This window comes from Eumetopias jubatus, unplaced genomic scaffold, assembly GCF_037043125.1.
Source record: "Eumetopias jubatus isolate StellerSeaLion01/CBP00866 unplaced genomic scaffold, mEumJub1_p1.0 scaffold_2, whole genome shotgun sequence".
In the NCBI taxonomy this organism is placed as follows: domain Eukaryota; kingdom Metazoa; phylum Chordata; class Mammalia; order Carnivora; family Otariidae; genus Eumetopias; species Eumetopias jubatus.
This window is the reverse complement of record NW_028274808.1, coordinates 1,971,494-1,984,583: the sequence shown is the minus strand read 5'-3', so window position 1 is coordinate 1,984,583 and position 13,090 is coordinate 1,971,494. Positions and strand designations below refer to the sequence as shown.

Here is a 13,090-nt window from a genome sequence, read left to right as displayed (position 1 = left end):
CGGGCAGACAGCTGCTCCTACAGATCTGCGGGGTGTCACTGTCGAAGCCATGTCATGCACGGGACCGGCCCCAGCCAGCTCTAGACGCTGCCGGCAGCAAACACCGGGACACACTGAATAAGAGAGGGGCCGGTTTAATTCCCTTGGAAAGAGCAGACAAGTCGGGGTGGAAAAGAGCCGGCATCCACCATCAGATTCTGAACACGTCGTGTATCCCCCATATTCCTAACAACAGAGCTGCAGAAAGGGCTTCCGGGCCCTTTCCTTTACCAGCTTCTCTCCGACAACTGTCAGGAGCCACACCCGGAGCCCCGCCCTGACCTCCACCATCGCTGCGCTGGGGATGCTACGTGGTCAGGCTCCCTAACACAGGGCCCAGGGTACCAGACCCGGACGGCAGCCTCACGGCACGTCCGGCCTATGCCCACACCTTCGGTGAGGCACGCTGGGTGAGCCAGCTCAGCGTTCATGGGAGGACCCCAGGAGCACACCCCACGTGAAGGGAAGGAGAGCAGGGAGCGGTGCTGGTGTCCGTTTCAATGAAAATAGTCAAAGGAAGATCTAGCCTGGAAGAATCTAAGTGTCACCACCTCACACGTGGGTGAAACATGCAGCAGGAAGTCACCCAGAGCCCTCCCCACCAGACCCCACTGGCTGTGGCCCGAGGAGGGGAGCCGGCCTGCCCAAAGGTGCCCCGCAGAAGCCGGCGCGTGGTGGCCTTGCACGATTCCCGGGGCGCCCTCCAGCACGCCACCCTCACCTCGGGGCTCACGGCTCCTGGAAACTCTGGCTGAAGGCATGCAGGGGCCTCTTTCAACCATGGGGCCAGCTCACCACTGGGCTCTCCTGGAGGTCATCCATGCTGACCCAGCACAAGCAGGAGATGCATCCCTTGGCCTGGGCCCGGACTCCCTTAAGGATCAGTCCTACTGGCAGGCTGCCTTCCTTCTGCTCCAGCTACAAGCTCAGGGCCCAGAGCGCCACCACCAGCACAAGGAGAAGGAATGGAAAGGCTCTGACCCTGCATGGGTTCCTTCCAGACTCTGTGGCTTTCTGCCCCTCGGGTCCTACAGCCTCCAGGTGTGCAGGGGACACGCGAGTCTGTCCAGGGCAGCATGTCCAGGGAAGGCCTGGGTGACGGGAGCCCTGAGCAGGCCGTGCCCTGCGAGCCGGGAGTGATACCACCAGGCTCTTCGGTGTGCCACTGTGGTCTCCCCAGCAGTGGCTTAGTTCTGGCCAGCGGACAGGACAGGCCTCCCCCACGGTCCTCACATACAGAGCAGCTAGACAAAGAAGGTCTGCGCTTTCCCTGAGCGAGCCAAGGGCGGAGGGAGGCAGACCTGGAAACCGCCCTACTGTTCCACCTGCCAGCGCCTGGAGTGGCCAAGGAGCCCATGTGTAGTCTCTCAAATACGAGGTCCACCCTTCCTCATCACCAGGTGGGCCCGTGATGGGTCAGGAGGAGGCGGACCTCACAGATTCTGTGCTGGCGCATGCCCCTCAGGGATGCCCAGGGCCCGACAGGTGGCTCAGCCAGGTCACCCCGAAGTGAGGGAGGGGCGCTGGGCAGGCGGGGGCTCAGAGCTCCACCACCTCGGGACCCGTGGGCAGGCCCTCCCCTTCTCCCCGAGGGCACCCCAGGTGGGAAAGAGCCCCCGCAAGACGCCCGTTACCTTTGGGAGCGGGGGCGGGTGGCTCTGGCTGGTCCATGGCGCAGCTCCGGAAACCTCACTCCTTGGACCCCTGCAGAAGGAAGGACACCGCGGTCACCGCGGGTAGGGGGGCTGTGTCAGCTCCACGGGGCACTCAGCTCCAGTCACGGCACTCACTGAAGGACAGGCACCCACCCCTCGAAGGCTGTCCACTGTCCCCTGAAATCACGCCTCTGAGCACACAGAGTCCCCAGGGGCCTGACTTCCCGAGGTTGCGGCGGGAGTTCCCTCCATACCTGGGCTCGCTGGCGGACCCTCCGCCCCGGCCGCCCAGCCCTGCATGTTGGTCTAGGGAAGAAAGGAGCCCTAGGTCAGACGGCTGACCTTCTTCAGCTTCGGACGAACAACTCAGTGCCCGGGGTCGTAGACCGGCCGGTGGTCCCTTAAGCCTTCAGTCCCTAAACTCTGGGGTCTAGGCCAGGTCTCTGCACACTTGGCTTTTTTTCTTCTCTTTTTTTGCACTTTTTGTTTCCCTATGTGCTTTCAGAAGAAAACGAAGTCTGAGAATCAGTGTGAAACCAGCCACATCGTGAAGATGTTTGCCCCAGCTCACGAGGAGGCCACATCCTGCCCCCAGCTCCCCCGTTCACGAGGGCTTACGGCATCGGACACCTGCCCGCTTCCAGCACAACGGCCGGGTGAAAAACAAACGCCCAGGCCCCGAGGCAGCGAGGACAGCACCTCGGGCGGGCACAGCAGGGACCACGCAGCCCAGCCCTGCCCACGGCGCGCAGGAGAACAAGCTGGAGGAACCGGCAGGCGAGCTCTGGGCCCTCCCCCACCGCCCCGTGCAGAAGGGATGCTGGTGAGAGCACCGACGGGGGCCGCGCACCACCCCTGCCCGAGCATCTCCATGTTGTGCTCCGGGCCTATCCGCTGGCTCCATCCCATCTCACCCCAGTGACACGGTGCCCACACTAGCTTCAAAAGGGAGAAACCGAGGCATGGGGGGCTTCCAGGAACCCACCCAGGAGGAGACCCAGGACAAACGGACGCACACGCTGGGGCTGCACGCCTGCTCCCTGCTCCCCTGCAGGCCACAGAGAGCCCCGGAGGGTCCCGCGTCTCTGGGCACAAGTGGCTCTCACCGGGAGCGTGGGGACAACAGGGGGGCCCGGCCTCGGCTGCCGCAGGGGTGAAGCACCCAAACGCAGGGGATCAGGACGGGGCCTGGCGCGCAGGGGGCACCCGGTAGATGGCACTGGGCGCTGGTCCATCCGTCATCTGTGCCACCACGCCCACTCCCAGCCCTCTCCAGGGATTCACTAGGACAGATGCTCCGTCGGCAGAGTTCACCCTCCCAGACAGACGCGCGCGGACCACAGCGGTCACGGGGGGAAACCGCGCAGGTGTTCCCCGAGAAGCTGCGGCGGCCTCAGGCTTGCAGTGACCTGGTCCACAAGGAGAGGGACACAGGCACGGAGACCCTGACACCGAACCCCACGCCCACCACTCCACGTCAGCCAGCGAACGTCCAACCAACGTCCACCGCATTCAAGGCTCCGAGTGCGTGGTCTGCAGGGGTCACGGCCTGCACAGACACACACACGCTCTGCCTGACCACCCAACATGGACGTGGGACGGGCCGCCTCTTCTGGGGCAGCAGGCGGCGGGAAGGACAGGGCACCTGCTGCAGAGATCGTGCAGGCCCCAGAGCTGCACGGAGGGGAGCGCCTTCTCCTGCCACATCATCTCCCAAGGAACAGAGTCAAAAAGGCTCCAACACTTACACGTCCTACAGGTGAGCTTGCAAATGTGACATGGACCCGGGCCAGCAATGACGTGATGCAACGCACATGAGCACATCCAGGATGCTGGGGGTTCTCGCCGATGCTGGTCACACAAGGAAACGCCCGGCTGGCCCCCACACTGGATCTGGCCCCTCCTGGCCGGTGTGGCCAGACCCCACAGGCACCGCGGGGAACAGGAAAGAGGCGAACATATCCGCAGGAAGAGGGGACAATGGATTCCACAGTCGCGAGCAGAAGTGAGGAAAGAAGAGAAACTGGTATTTTTAGCAACCCGAGAGGTGAGGACCGGCGTGTGCAGCGACTTGACAGTCTCGCTACAGACCAGGGGTGCAGACATTCTGCACTGTGAGCCGCATGGACAACATCCCCAAGTTAACAGAGCCCCAGGGAGCCAGAGGGGTCTTTGGGCTTTCGGGCAAAGCTTTCTACTGGGTCTGATCTCAGCACAACCAAGGTCCCTTCCACTGAGAAGCAGCAGAAAGAATAAGCAGCAGAGGGCTGGAGGCCTGGACTCTGGGGACACCCTGCTCTCCTGACCCCTCCCAGCTAGACAAAGCTCTGCAGATCGGGCTGCAGCATCCTCAGCTGTGCAACCCACCTGCAGGGGGACCAGCTGCAGGGCTGCTGGGGGTGAGATGACCCTGTCCCTGAGGTGGGGGCAGTGCCCTGGAGGAGACGTGCTCACCGCACAGCAGGCTCAGTTCTGCTGAGGGCACAGCGTCTCATGCACTGTGGGCACTGGGGTGGCTCCCGAACATCCACTCCACCAGTCTCCCCACAATCTGAGTTGCACAAAGACAGGTAGCAGGCAGATCTGCGCCTGGCCCAGATCCGTCTGAGCCCACCACCACCGACTGTGCGAGAACCAGAGGACCCACCACAGCGTGTCAGAGGCACGCAGCGCCCGGCCTCCCAGCCAAAGGGGCTGGCTCAGCATCAGCATGGAAACTGGCTGGAGCAGGGGGCCTCAGGGCCCTCATGCGTGAGGGCAGAAGACACCAAGGACAGAGCCCAGGAATAGGGGGACAGAGCGCTGGGCGCTGAGCAATCAGTGTGAGCCAGGAAAGCCCGAGTGCCCGCGGCAGGTGTGCTCCGTTTGGGACTGCCTCTGGATGGACGTGACATCAGTCAGGCTCTCCCCCAACAGAGGCCATGAAGGGACAAGGAAAAGCCACAAGATCTTGCTGGAATGGCACCGTCTAAGTTTAATCAAATTCCACGGCAGCCCAAATGCACCAACCTCCTGCACGGAACGTCTTCAGTTAAGGTAATGCTGACAAAAGCAAGAAAGAGAAGGAAAGAGAATCCTCCCGCCCGCGTGCAGGGAACTCGGCTGTCCGGGACTCTAGCCTGTGATCACCCGGATTTTACTGGTGGGGCCGCCGCGAGGCATCGTCTCTATGGCTGCGCAGGGCTGACACCAATCCCGAGGTCTCTTCCCCTCTTTCACTCACTGGCCCCAGAACACAAAAAAATTGAAAGAGAAGCAAATTTATTCTGTTAGTGCCTACTAGAAAACCTCTGGCCATCAGCGGCTAAGCAGCTCTCTCCCAAACAGCCCGCGTCCAGGGAATCAGGGTGAGGCCCCCCAAGGACACGCTCCTCCGGCCAGAGGCTTGGCCGCTGCCTCCCACCTGCTGTGCCCAGCTCTCCACCCCGCACCGTCCTGCTGGCCTCCTACCTGCAGCCACATGGGCCAAGTCTCCTGGGCGCCCCGCCTCCTGCACTCCCCCCTCCCCTGCAAACTCTCATCCCGGGTCCTCGCTCTGCCCGCCCTCCCATGGCTGCACCCCTGCTGCAGGGCCCGCTTCTGCTTCCAGCCACAAGGAAAGGACGCATCTTTTCCCAGGAAGCCTGTCCCTGCGGGCATGGACAATACCCAGCCTCAGTGAAACACAACATCGCCACGAACAAATCCTGACAGGGACAGCCCCAACTCGTGGCCTGAGGAGACAGAATCCTGGGACGTCCTGGGATGGAAGAGAATGACCGGGTGGGGACCACAGGCTGGAGGAGCAGAGCAGAGACTCAGCCCGGACGGGTCCCGGACTAAAAGTCTCAAGAAAGGAGCCTCAGCTCACAAGAGAGGGAAGCCATGGATAGGCGGGGGCTGAGGTGCTTCCCCCACCCAAACTCTCTCCACACCCTCCCTCCCCGCTGCCTGGCCCCTGCAGCTCACCACACTATGTACCCCCCCCAGTGCTTCTGCACCCCTGCCTCCTCCCCCCCAACCCAGGGCTCTGCACCCCTGCCTCCTTCCCCCACCCCAGGGCTCTGCACCCCTGCCTCCTTCCCCCCCCACCCAGGGCTCTGCATCCCTGCCTCCCTCCCCCCCCACCCAGGGCTCTGCACCCCTGCCTCCTTCCCCCCCCACCCAGGGCTCTGCACCCCTGCCTCCTTCCCCCCCCACCCAGGGCTCTGCACCCCTGCCTCCTTCCCCCCCACCCAGGGCTCTGCACCCCTGCCTCCTTCCCCCACCCCAGGGCTCTGCACCCCTGCCTCCTTCCCCCCCACCCAGGGCTCTGCACCCCTGCCTCCTTCCCCCACCCCAGGGCTCTGCACCCCTGCCTCCTTCCCCCCCCACCCAGGGCTCTGCACCCCTCCCCCTTCCTCCCCCCCACCCAGGGCTCTGCACCCCTGCCTCCTTCCCCCACCCCAGGGCTCTGCACCCCTGCCTCCCTCCCCCCCACCCAGGGCTCTGCACCCCTCCCCCCTCCCCCCCACCCAGGGCTCTGCACCCCTGCCTCCCTCCCCCCCACCCAGGGCTCTGCACCCCTGCCTCCTTCCCCCCCCACCCAGGGCTCTGCACCCCTGCCTCCCTCCCCCCCACCCAGGGCTCTGCACCCCTGCCTCCCTCCCCCCCACCCAGGGCTCTGCACCCCTGCCTCCCTCCCCCACCCAGGGCTCTGCACCCCTGCCTCCCTCCCCCCCACCCAGGGCTCTGCACCCCTGCCTCCTTCCCCCCACCAGGACCTCAGCACCCCTCCCCCTTCCTCCCCCTCGGAGCCTCTGCACTGGCTGAGAGGAATTCATCCCTATGTCCACCTTCTTGTTTATTGCTCTGTTCTCTACCCCTCGGCAACCTAGAGTCAGGACGGGCCCCATCACTTCTAGAGAGAGAGAGAGTAGAGAGAAGGAGCAGTGCCCCTCTCCACCCCTCCCGCGGTGCCCACCCCATGGGAGTAGTGTGGTTCAGGAGGGGGCACCACCACGTGGCCTTTCCAGACAGGGCTCCCTGTAAAGGATGCAGGCTGCTACATGCTGGTTCTAAAGAAGGAATGCAGGTAACCTCTGACTAATGCCTGAGCCATACTCTGCACATTTGCAGAGCTAAAAAAAACACATGCCTAACTATTTAGGCTACTAATAAGGAACAAAACCCAGAAAGTGGTTCACTTTCAACAAAGCTTTGTGAGGAGGAGCAGAGAGGAAGGAAGAAGCAGGGAAGGGAGGGGAAGGGGAGGGAAAAGGGGGGGGAGGAGGAAGGAAGGGGAGGGAGAAGAAGGGGGCAGGGGTCAGCTGCTGGGGGCAGCAGGTGCTCCTGGCTGGTCCTAATGTGGGCAGCTAGAGAGCCGGGTGGGGGGGCCCCAGGGCCCTGCAGACCGGTACCCCCCTCTGCTGCCCCTCCTGCCCTCACCTCTCCTTGGGGCACGCTGCCTCCTTCCCCTGCCGCTCACTCCTACTGGCCTACTCTTCTGTCTCTTAAATACCCAAACTACGGAAGGAGCCGGACGGACTGCTTGCCGTCTCAGAGTCTGCGATGTGGGGCGGGCGGAGGCTGCCCCCCGGGACTGGGGTCCACACTGGTTCTGCCAGGACCCGTGACAGGGCTATCCTCCTACCCTCTGGGGATCAGTTTACCAAGAGGAGACTACAGAGAGCAAACGCTTCACCACCAAACAGCACATCCCCAGGAAAGCTCCTGAGAGGCCCGGCCCACACTGAATGCACACACATGGGTCATCCAAGTCGGGACAACCCAGAGTTTTCTCTAAACCTCAAAATCACCTGGACAAAATTACACTTGCTTTGTGTGACCCAAACTTACCGGGGAGTAAGTTAACTCTGTCTCTAACAGACAATGTTTTCCAGCTATGTTTTCATTAAACATGATGCTCATAAAACAAATAGCAGAAAGTGACTCCTGGAAGGGAAGAAAAGCTCCACTTGCCTCTGCTCCTAGTGAAGACATTCTGTGCCCCCCGCCCCCTCCCCGCGCAGCCTGCCAGTACATGCCTCTTCCTCCGGTTAGTTCTGGGGCTGGCCCCCCTCCTCAGCCTGCTCAGGCCTCCGTCATCCCCCACACCCGCTGTGCCGGAGCCCAGGACAGGGACGGAGCACCCCAGGAAAGGGTCCGCTCGGGACGTGACCCACAGTAAAACCCCAAGTCCCTCCCCTAAGACCCACGTGCCCAGAGATTTCCTGCAGAATGTGAATTCCAACTATAAAAACCATCCTCACAGACAAGGACACCAGGCCTCAGAATGGAAGTCTCTGGGGAGGATCATGGGGGCCAGAGTCGTTCCCCTGGCTCCCTGCAGGGCAACCACGGTGCCTGCACATGGGGAGGGGCCAGCCCTGCACTCCCATTCCCACAATGAGGTGCTATTTACAGGAAGCGTAATGAGGCGCTCCCACAGAGAAGAAGGGGCACCATGTGAATGTGTTATTATATCAGTCAGATCCAGAATAAGTCCAGTCACCCCAGAGCACAGCGAGCCACTCTCCTCAAACACCAGGGGGCAGCAGTTCAGCCTGGGGTGGGGGGCCGCCCCACCTGCTCCCTCCCCCAAGACAGGACTCCCGACCCCAGGGTGCTGGGGCTGCCCACACACCCAACACTGGCTGGAGCCACACTGTGGACCCGGGAAGAGGAGAGGAGGGTGTCCAGATGGCAAAGGCACTCTGCCCACACAGCAGGCCTGTGGCGTGGATGCAGAAATAGAGCCAGCTGAGACTCTGCAAGGCTAGAAGGAGCCCAGAGCTGGGGAGAAGAGAGTGCTTCCTGGAGGAAGACTGACAGGAGGAAGGCCCCAGGACAGAAGGAGAGGCAGCTCACCTGCCATGGGGACCTGCAGCCCCGTCCAGGGCAGGGCCTCATCCTGAGCTCAGACGGGATCCACGGAGGTGTCTGATCAGGGGACTGGTGTGGTCAGAGTATACCAGGGAGGAGGGCCAGTCGGGTGGAGGGCAACACTCAGGAGGCCACAGGGCAAGACCAGAGGCTCATGACCATGAAGATGATGATAATTAGGAGACTAAAGACTCCTTAACCTGCAGCCCTCCAAAGTGGTGGGCATTTTCTCCTTGAGCCCCACTAAGTCTTAAGGTACGCGTGACAGACAGTCCAGACAGAAAGAAAAGAAACATTGGCCTTAAGTGGCACATTAGACAAGATGGACTTAACACACAACATTCACTTGAAAAGCAGAATACACATACTTCTCAAGTGTACATGGCACATTCTCCAAGACAAAGCACGGGTCAGATGACAAAACAAGTTTCAATAATTTAAGACTGAAATTATATCAAGCGCCTCTTCCAAACACAATGGTGTGCAACTAGAAATCAAGCACAAGAAAATGGGAAAAAACACAAATATGTGGAGATTAAACAATATCCTACTGAACCACCAATGAGTCAAAGAAGAAATCCAAAGAAAATCAGAAAAAATACCTTGAAACAAACGAAAATGGAAACATTACACCCCCAAAACCTATGAGATGTAGGAAAAGCAGCTCTAAGAGGGAAGTTTGTAGCAATAAATGTCTACATTAAGAAACAAGAAAAATCTCCAATGAACAACGCAACTTTATACCTCAAGGAACTAGAAAATGAAGAACAAACTAAGCCCAAAGTTAGTAGAAGAAAGGAAATAACAAAGATCAGAGTGGAGGAGAATAAAGACAAAAAGACAACAGAAAACATCAATGAAATGAATAGCTGTTTTTTTGAAAAGATAAAATTCACAAACCTTTCACTAGACCTACTGAGGAAAAAAGAGAAAGGCCTCAAATAAAACCACACGTACAAGAGGAGCAATTACAATGGACACCACAGAAATACAAAGGATCGTAAGAAACTAACATGAACAATTATAAGCCAACAAATTGTTCAAACTACAAGAAATGGAAAATTCCCTCAAACAACCTACAAAGACTAAATCACAAAGAAACAGAAAATCTGAACAAACCAATTACTAGTTAGGAGATTGAATCAATAATCAAAAACCTCCCAACAAACAAATATCCAAGGCCAGATGGCTTCACTGATGAGATCTACCAAAAGTTAAAATTAGAATACCAATCCTTCTCAAACTCTTCAAGAAAAAAATGAAGAATGGGAAACTTTCAAATGCATTTTAGGAGGCCAGCATTACCCTGATACTAAAACAAGACAAAGACAATACAATGGAGGAAAATTACAGGCCAATAGCCCTGACCTGATACTAAAACAAGACAAAGACATTACAATGAAGGAAAATTACAGGCCAATACCCCTGATAAAGATGTAAAAATCCTCAACCAATGGGGTGCCTGGGTGGCTCAGTTGTTAAGCATCCGTCTTCAGCTCAGGTCATGATTTCAGGGTCCTGGGATCGAGCCCGATGGATCGAGCCGCGCATCGGGCTCCCTGCTCAGCAGGAAGCCTGCTTCTCCCTCTCCCACTCCCCCTGCTTGTGTTCCTGCTCTTGCTGTGTCTCTCTCTGTCAAATAAATAAATAAAATCTTAAAAAAATAATTCTCAACCAAAGAGTGGCAAACCAAAATGAGCACAATGTTAAAAGGATCAAACACCATGATCAAATGGGATTTATTCCAGGGATGCAAGGATGGCTCAACATCTGCAAATCAGTCAATGAGACACCATATTAACAAAAAGGATAAAAACCATATGATTATTACAATCAATGCAGAAAAACCATTTGAAAAAATTCAACATCCATTTATGAGTTTAAAAAAAACCTCTCAACAAGTGGGTCTAGAGGGAATGTCCTTCAACATAATAAAGGGCCTACATGGCAAGCCTGCAGCTCACATCATCCTCAATGAAAAGCTGAAAGCTTCAAGACAAGGATGTCCTCACACCACTTTTATTCAACATAGTACTGGAAGCCCTAGCCTCAGCAATTAGGGAAGAAAAGAAATAAAAGGCATCTAAATTGGTAAGGAAGAAGCAAAACCATCTCTATTTGCAGGCAACATGACACTACCTATATAAAACACTAGAGACTCCACCAAAAAATGGCTAAAACTAATTCAGTAAAGTTGCAGGATACAAAATCAATATGCTAAAATCTGTTACATTTCTATACGTAATAACCAATTATCAGAAAAATTAAGAAAACAATCCCATTTACAACCACATCAAAAAAAAAATCTAGGAATAATTTAACCAAGGAGGTTAAAAACCTATACAATGAAATCTCTAAGACACTGATGAAAGAATTTGAAAGAGATACAAATAAAGAGATATTCCATGTTCATGGATTGGAAGAGTATTGTTAAAATGTCCATGTGACCCAGAGCTATCTACAGATTCAATCCAATCCCTATTAAAATTCCAATGGTGTTTTTCATAATAAAACAATCCTAAAATTTGTAGATAACCACAAAGAACCCAAATAGCCGATGAGACCTCAAGAGAGAGGAACAATCTCACTTGCTGGAAGCATCACACTTGCTGACATCAAACTACATTGCAAAGCTCTGATATTCAGTAAAACTGTTCGGTAGTAGGATAAAAGCAGACACACAGAACAGAAGGGAGAGCTCAGAAATAAACCCACACTTGTTCACCTAATTTACAACAAAGGAACCAAGAGTGCAGACAGGACAGTCTCTTCCGCGAATGGTGTTGGGAAAACTTAACAGATACAAGCAGTGCAAAAGAAAGAAACTGAACCGTTACATCACAACATACACAAAAACTAACTTGAAATGGATTAGAGACGTTAACCTAAGTTCTGAAACTGTAAACACCTAGAAGAAAACACAGTAAGCTCCCTGACATCAGTTTTGGTGATGACTTCTTGAATTTGACACCAAAAGCAAAGGCAACAATGCCACATAAATTAAATAATTAACTCATTAATTAAGGAGGACTTTTTCAAACTAAAAAACTTCCACACAGCAAAAGAAACCATCAGCAAAATAAAAAGGCAACCTACCAAATGGGAGGAAATATTTGTAAATCATGTTACCACATAAAGAGTTAATATTCAAAATATATAAAGAATTTGTACAACAGTAGCCAAAAAACAACCTAATTATAAAATGGGCAGAAGAGGGCGCCTGGGTGGTTCAGTTGGTTAAGCGACTGCCTTCGGCTCAGGTCATGATCCTGGAGTCCCAGGATCGAGTCCCACATCTCCCTGCTCGGCGGGGAGTCTGCTTCTCCCTCTGACCCTCCCCCCTCTCATGTGCTCTCTCTTTCTCTCTCTCTCATTCTCTCTCTTTCAAATAAATAAATAAATAAATCTTAAAATGGGCAGAAGATCTGAATAGACAGCTTTCCAAAGAAAACATACAGGTGGCCAAAAGGTACATGAAAACGTGCTCATCGATTGGCAACAGACCTATCCACAGAGACCTGGCAGGCCAGAAAGGACTGGCAAGATATCGTCAGAGCACGAAACGAGAAAAATATGCAGCCAAGAATACTATATCCAGCTAGGCTGTCATTGAAAATAGAAGGAGAGATAAAAAGCTTCCAGAACAAACAAAAACTAAAGGAATTTGCAAACACGAAACCAGCCCTCCAAGAAATATTGAGAGGGGTCCTCTAAGCAAAGAGAGAACCTAAAAGCAGCAAAGAGCAGAAACGAACACAGACAACAGACAGTTAACAGTCACCTTACAGGTAATACAATGGCACTAAATTCATACCTTTCAATAGTTACCATGAATGTAAATGGGCTCAATGCCCCAATCAAAAGACACAGGCTATCAGATTGGATTAAAAAACAAGACCCATCAATATGCTGTCTGCAAGAGACTCATTTTAGACCCAAAGACACCCCCAGATTGAAAGTGAGGGGGTGGAAAACCATTTACCATGCTAATGGACACCAAAAGAAAGCTGGGGTGGCAATCCTTATATCAGACAAACTAGATTTTAAAACAAAGACTGTAATAAGAGATGAGGAAGGACACTATATCCTACTGAAAGGGTCTATCCAACAAGAAGATCTAACAATTGTAAATATCTATGCCCCGAACATGGGAGCAGCCAATTATATAAGGCAATTAATAACAAAAGCAAAGAAACACATTGACAACAATACAATAATAGCGGGGGAACATTACACCCCCGACTGAAATGGACAGATCATCTAAGCAAAAGATCAACAAGGAAATAAAGACTTTAAATGACACACTGGACCAAATGGACTTCACAGACATATTCAGAACATTCCATCCCAAAGCAACGGAATACACATTCTTCTCTAGTGCCCATGGAACATTCTCCAGAATTGATCACATCCTAGGTCACAAATCAGGCCTCAACCGGTACCAAAAGATTGGGATCATTCCCTGCATATTTTCAGACCACAATGCTTTGAAACTAGAACTCAACCACAAGAGGAAAGTCGGAAAGAACTCAAATACGTGGAGGCTAAAGAAC

The 13,090-nt window shown here is 54.5% G+C and overlaps 1 protein-coding gene across 1 annotated transcript in view; it reads right to left on the bottom strand.

Moving 5' to 3' along the window:
- The window catches only part of ARHGEF10 (Rho guanine nucleotide exchange factor 10), an 86,477-nt gene extending 84,733 nt beyond the window's left edge, over window positions 1-1,744 (bottom strand). Inside the window, exon 1 of the mRNA XM_088020893.1 lies at window positions 1,674-1,744. Coding sequence (XP_087877019.1) covers window positions 1,674-1,710 — 37 coding nt within the window. The 5' untranslated portion in view covers window positions 1,711-1,744. The remainder of the gene's footprint in view (window positions 1-1,673) is intronic.
- Window positions 1,745-13,090: the final 11,346 nt, after the last annotated feature.